General features: G+C 32.2%; 1 protein-coding gene across 1 annotated transcript in view; it reads right to left on the bottom strand.

The window, feature by feature from the left end:
- Positions 1 to 780: 780 nt before the first annotated feature.
- commd10 (COMM domain containing 10) overlaps positions 781 to 6,491 on the bottom strand; it is a 30,952-nt gene continuing 25,241 nt past the window's right edge. The window contains exons 4-5 of the mRNA XM_016538358.1: positions 1,089 to 1,148; positions 781 to 1,017 (exon numbers count right to left, since the gene is read on the bottom strand). Coding sequence (XP_016393844.1) covers positions 979 to 1,017; positions 1,089 to 1,148 — 99 coding nt within the window. The 3' untranslated portion in view covers positions 781 to 978. The remainder of the gene's footprint in view (positions 1,018 to 1,088; positions 1,149 to 6,491) is intronic.

Raw genomic sequence — 6,491 nt, 5'->3', positions numbered from 1 at the left:
ATCATCTGAGCCAGATCTTCTCCAGCATCAGCCGCTCGATTAACACTTCCAGCGCTACAGATTCTGTCAGAGAGACGTCTGAGAGACCGAAAACAGCGTTTCTGCAGGCCATCATTCACTTAAATCAGAGCAGAAACTCTTAAATTAATAAAGTTGTGACATTAAATGCTGGCACGAACTGCAAAAAATGAATCTCTTCCTCAGTATTTCTGTCTTGTTCTCCAGTTCAAATATTAAGCATCCTTAAATCAAGACACATTTACTAGAGACGCTGAGATCTCAGATGTTTTCTGAGAAATTGAAGTTTATGATTAAAACAAGAATAAATATCTGTCGATGAGGAATGAAAACTTGTTTTTCATTTGAATTACGTTTATTTTTCTGAGCTCATTGGCAGATATTTGTTCTTGTTTTAATCATAAACTCATTTTGATCAATTTTCTTATAAAGGAAGGCTTATGATTTTAAGTTATTTTATATCTTAGGTAAATGACTAATTGTTTTGGTGTTTGTATTGCAAACAAAACAAGTTACTGCCGTATTTTAGTATTTGAGAGCGAACTTTTTTTTTCCGTAAAATGAATTATAAAGTAATAAGTTGTTGTATTTTCTTTGAACTTTGAAGTGTTTGAAAATACAAGACATTTACATTTAGAGACCATATTGACGTATTGATTTATATTCAATTTATTCCTTAAATTTTCTTTACTTGGTCTTAAAAAGTCTTGAATTTAACTTCAGAAACCCTGAGAGAAAAGTCATAAATACAGACGCTGGACCTTCAGAGCAAAAGCATCTTTAATGAAACATCATCAGATGTGTGACGGATCTTGATGGCGTTCATGAACACATCAGCGCTTCAGCCTCGCATTACAAATCCAGAAACAACCACAGACAGAGACGAGTGTTCAACGACTGAACCACCAAACAGCTGCTGACGCCACCAGAGGAATCATGGGACGGCAGACGGAGGCCGCATCAGCTGAGCGAGTCCAGCTGAGTCTGAATCCTCTCCATCTGTAAGACACACAGAGCCGTGAGCGACTGAACGTGCTGAAGATCAGGAAACACGTGGGATTCAGTCTGACCTGATTGTAGAAGTCCAGCAGATCCTGATGGCTGAACTCCACAAACACGTCCTGCAGACGCTGAAACAGAGGAAGAAACGGCGATAAAAGCATCCCATCAATTATTAGCGCACGTCTGTCCTGTAGAAATCACTCTCCTCAGACACTGTAAGTGCACATGTGACCCGTTTGTGAAAGTTTCATGATCATATCAATAAAATATCAATAACACACTCTGAAATAAAACACTTAAAACAGCAGAGCAGCGTTCGCTCTCAGACGAATCCGCACGGAAAAAATAAAGAAACTGACACGATGAGAGATCTTCTGCAGAAATAAACGCTCGAGTCTATCTGTATGATTTGATTCAGAAATATGATCGATCTGACACTATGAGAACCAAACTACAACTGAATTGGTCTGAATAATGACTCTATTGTCTTCTGTGGAGCTGCTTTACCGCTGAAATTGAATTTCGAATTAAGAATCAACATTTATAATTGAATAACGGCAACATTGACAAAGTTAATGAATTGAATTGAGCTGAATTATGACACTTTTGTCTTCTGTGGAGCTGCGTTATGGTTAAGAATTGAATTTCGTAATTAAGAATCGAAGAATCAAAATTAGTTTCATAATTGATGAATTCTGCAACATTGACTGTTAATGAACTGAATTTAATCCAAAATGAGCTGAATTATCTTGTGTAGAGCCGCTTTATAGTTAAGAATTGAATTTCAAATTAAGAATCAAAAGAATCTAATTTGTTTCATAATAGATGATTTCTTGCGACATTGACTGTTAATGAACTGAATTTAATCCAAAATGAGCTGAATTATCTTGTGTAGAGCCGCTTTATAGTTAAGAATTGAATTTCAAATTAAGAATCAAAAGAATCTAATTTGTTTCATAATAGATGATTTCTTGCGACATTGACTGTTAATGAACTGAATTTAATCCAAAATGAGCTGAATTATCTTGTGTAGAGCCGCTTTATAGTTAAGAATTGAATTTCAAATTAAGAATCAAAAGAATCTAATTTGTTTCATAATAGATGATTTCTTGCGACATTGACTGTTAATGAACTGAATTTAATCCAAAATGAGCTGAATTATCTTGTGTAGAGCCGCTTTATAGTTAAGAATTGAATTTCAAATTAAGAATCAAAAGAATCTAATTTGTTTCATAATAGATGATTTCTTGCGACATTGACTGTTAATGAACTGAATTTAATCCAAAATGAGCTGAATTATCTTGTGTAGAGCCGCTTTATAGTTAAGAATTGAATTTCAAATTAAGAATCAAAAGAATCTAATTTGTTTCATAATAGATGATTTCTTGCGACATTGACTGTTAATGAACTGAATTTAATCCAAAATGAGCTGAATTATCTTGTGTAGAGCCGCTTTATAGTTAAGAATTGAATTTCAAATTAAGAATCAAAAGAATCTAATTTGTTTCATAATAGATGATTTCTTGCGACATTGACTGTTAATGAACTGAATTTAATCCAAAATGAGCTGAATTATCTTGTGTAGAGCCGCTTTATAGTTAAGAATTGAATTTCAAATTAAGAATCAAAAGAATCTAATTTGTTTCATAATAGATGATTTCTTGCGACATTGACTGTTAATGAACTGAATTTAATCCAAAATGAGCTGAATTATCTTGTGTAGAGCCGCTTTATAGTTAAGAATTGAATTTCAAATTAAGAATCAAAAGAATCTAATTTGTTTCATAATAGATGATTTCTTGCGACATTGACTGTTAATGAACTGAATTTAATCCAAAATGAGCTGAATTATCTTGTGTAGAGCCGCTTTATAGTTAAGAATTGAATTTCAAATTAAGAATCAAAAGAATCTAATTTGTTTCATAATAGATGATTTCTTGCGACATTGACTGTTAATGAACTGAATTTAATCCAAAATGAGCTGAATTATCTTGTGTAGAGCCGCTTTATAGTTAAGAATTGAATTTCAAATTAAGAATCAAAAGAATCTAATTTGTTTCATAATAGATGATTTCTTGCGACATTGACTGTTAATGAACTGAATTTAATCCAAAATGAGCTGAATTATCTTGTGTAGAGCCGCTTTATAGTTAAGAATTGAATTTCAAATTAAGAATCAAAAGAATCTAATTTGTTTCATAATAGATGATTTCTTGCGACATTGACTGTTAATGAACTGAATTTAATCCAAAATGAGCTGAATTATCTTGTGTAGAGCCGCTTTATAGTTAAGAATTGAATTTCAAATTAAGAATCAAAAGAATCTAATTTGTTTCATAATAGATGATTTCTTGCGACATTGACTGTTAATGAACTGAATTTAATCCAAAATGAGCTGAATTATCTTGTGTAGAGCCGCTTTATAGTTAAGAATTGAATTTCAAATTAAGAATCAAAAGAATCTAATTTGTTTCATAATAGATGATTTCTTGCGACATTGACTGTTAATGAACTGAATTTAATCCAAAATGAGCTGAATTATCTTGTGTAGAGCCGCTTTATAGTTAAGAATTGAATTTCAAATTAAGAATCAAAAGAATCTAATTTGTTTCATAATAGATGATTTCTTGCGACATTGACTGTTAATGAACTGAATTTAATCCAAAATGAGCTGAATTATCTTGTGTAGAGCCGCTTTATAGTTAAGAATTGAATTTCAAATTAAGAATCAAAAGAATCTAATTTGTTTCATAATAGATGATTTCTTGCGACATTGACTGTTAATGAACTGAATTTAATCCAAAATGAGCTGAATTATCTTGTGTAGAGCCGCTTTATAGTTAAGAATTGAATTTCAAATTAAGAATCAAAAGAATCTAATTTGTTTCATAATAGATGATTTCTTGCGACATTGACTGTTAATGAACTGAATTTAATCCAAAATGAGCTGAATTATCTTGTGTAGAGCCGCTTTATAGTTAAGAATTGAATTTCAAATTAAGAATCAAAAGAATCTAATTTGTTTCATAATAGATGATTTCTTGCGACATTGACTGTTAATGAACTGAATTTAATCCAAAATGAGCTGAATTATCTTGTGTAGAGCCGCTTTATAGTTAAGAATTGAATTTCAAATTAAGAATCAAAAGAATCTAATTTGTTTCATAATAGATGATTTCTTGCGACATTGACTGTTAATGAACTGAATTTAATCCAAAATGAGCTGAATTATCTTGTGTAGAGCCGCTTTATAGTTAAGAATTGAATTTCAAATTAAGAATCAAAAGAATCTAATTTGTTTCATAATAGATGATTTCTTGCGACATTGACTGTTAATGAACTGAATTTAATCCAAAATGAGCTGAATTATCTTGTGTAGAGCCGCTTTATAGTTAAGAATTGAATTTCAAATTAAGAATCAAAAGAATCTAATTTGTTTCATAATAGATGATTTCTTGCGACATTGACTGTTAATGAACTGAATTTAATCCAAAATGAGCTGAATTATCTTGTGTAGAGCCGCTTTATAGTTAAGAATTGAATTTCAAATTAAGAATCAAAAGAATCTAATTTGTTTCATAATAGATGATTTCTTGCGACATTGACTGTTAATGAACTGAATTTAATCCAAAATGAGCTGAATTATCTTGTGTAGAGCCGCTTTATAGTTAAGAATTGAATTTCAAATTAAGAATCAAAAGAATCTAATTTGTTTCATAATAGATGATTTCTTGCGACATTGACTGTTAATGAACTGAATTTAATCCAAAATGAGCTGAATTATCTTGTGTAGAGCCGCTTTATAGTTAAGAATTGAATTTCAAATTAAGAATCAAAAGAATCTAATTTGTTTCATAATAGATGATTTCTTGCGACATTGACTGTTAATGAACTGAATTTAATCCAAAATGAGCTGAATTATCTTGTGTAGAGCCGCTTTATAGTTAAGAATTGAATTTCAAATTAAGAATCAAAAGAATCTAATTTGTTTCATAATAGATGATTTCTTGCGACATTGACTGTTAATGAACTGAATTTAATCCAAAATGAGCTGAATTATCTTGTGTAGAGCCGCTTTATAGTTAAGAATTGAATTTCAAATTAAGAATCAAAAGAATCTAATTTGTTTCATAATAGATGATTTCTTGCGACATTGACTGTTAATGAACTGAATTTAATCCAAAATGAGCTGAATTATCTTGTGTAGAGCCGCTTTATAGTTAAGAATTGAATTTCAAATTAAGAATCAAAAGAATCTAATTTGTTTCATAATAGATGATTTCTTGCGACATTGACTGTTAATGAACTGAATTTAATCCAAAATGAGCTGAATTATCTTGTGTAGAGCCGCTTTATAGTTAAGAATTGAATTTCAAATTAAGAATCAAAAGAATCTAATTTGTTTCATAATAGATGATTTCTTGCGACATTGACTGTTAATGAACTGAATTTAATCCAAAATGAGCTGAATTTTCTTGTGTAGAGCTGCTTTATAGTTAAGAATTGAATTTCGAATTAAGAATCAAAGAACTGAATTTGTTTTGTAATTGATGAATTCTGCAACATTGACTGTTAATGAACTGAATTAAATCCAAATTGAGATGAATTATGGCATGATTGATTTCTGTAGAGTTGCTTTATAGTTAAGATTTGAATTAAGAATCAAAGAACTGAATTTGTTTGATAGTTGAACTCTGCAACAATGACTCTTTTATTGAACTGAACTGATCTGAATAATCACTCTATTGTCTTCTGTAGAGCTGATTTATAGTTAAGAATTGAATTAGTTTCATAATTGATTAATTTTACTGCTTTGAAATGATCTGTACTGTATAAAGTGCTATAGAAATAAATGTGGCTTGACTCAAAACATGATAAACGTCCTAATGAAGACACGGAGCAGAAGAGCGCAGGAAGACGCCGCCGCACACGCGTGACACACGTCTGATTCCTGAGGAGGAGGCCGGAGTCTCTGCGGCAGGAACACGTCAGGATGCATTAACACAGAGGACATTAATTAGACACAACATTATTATCCATAATTAAGAGTAAAGGGGGAAACGTTATCTTTAGCAGAGCCGCTGGAGATGAAGGACAAACGCAGAACACGGCCATCACACGAACACACAGATATAGAAGAACATCCACAGCAGGATCCTGACGTGTGTGTGTGTGTGTGTGAGAGTGTGTGTGTGTGTGAGAGTGTGTGTGTGTGTGAGAGTGTGTGTGTGTGTGAGAGTGTGTGTGTGTGTGAGAGTGTGTGTGTGTGTGTGTGTTCATACACATGGGATGAAGGTGAATGTGTGTCATGAATCAAGGGTTAATTCCAGCCTCAGGTTCAGTAAGTGTTTTGACGTATCTAGGCTAACACTAATGGCTCCTGCGTGCTTTCAGAGCTGACGGTGGAAATCACAGCTCTGGGGACGACGCTGAGTGTGATGACACACACACACACACACACACTCACACAC

The sequence above is a fragment of the Sinocyclocheilus rhinocerous genome, unplaced genomic scaffold (genome assembly GCF_001515625.1).
Source record: "Sinocyclocheilus rhinocerous isolate Xijiao unplaced genomic scaffold, SAMN03320098_v1.1 scaffold1931, whole genome shotgun sequence".
NCBI classification, from domain to species: Eukaryota; Metazoa; Chordata; class Actinopteri; order Cypriniformes; family Cyprinidae; genus Sinocyclocheilus; species Sinocyclocheilus rhinocerous.
The sequence above is the reverse complement of the archived record's forward strand: the minus strand, read 5'-3'. Positions and strand labels throughout refer to the sequence as shown.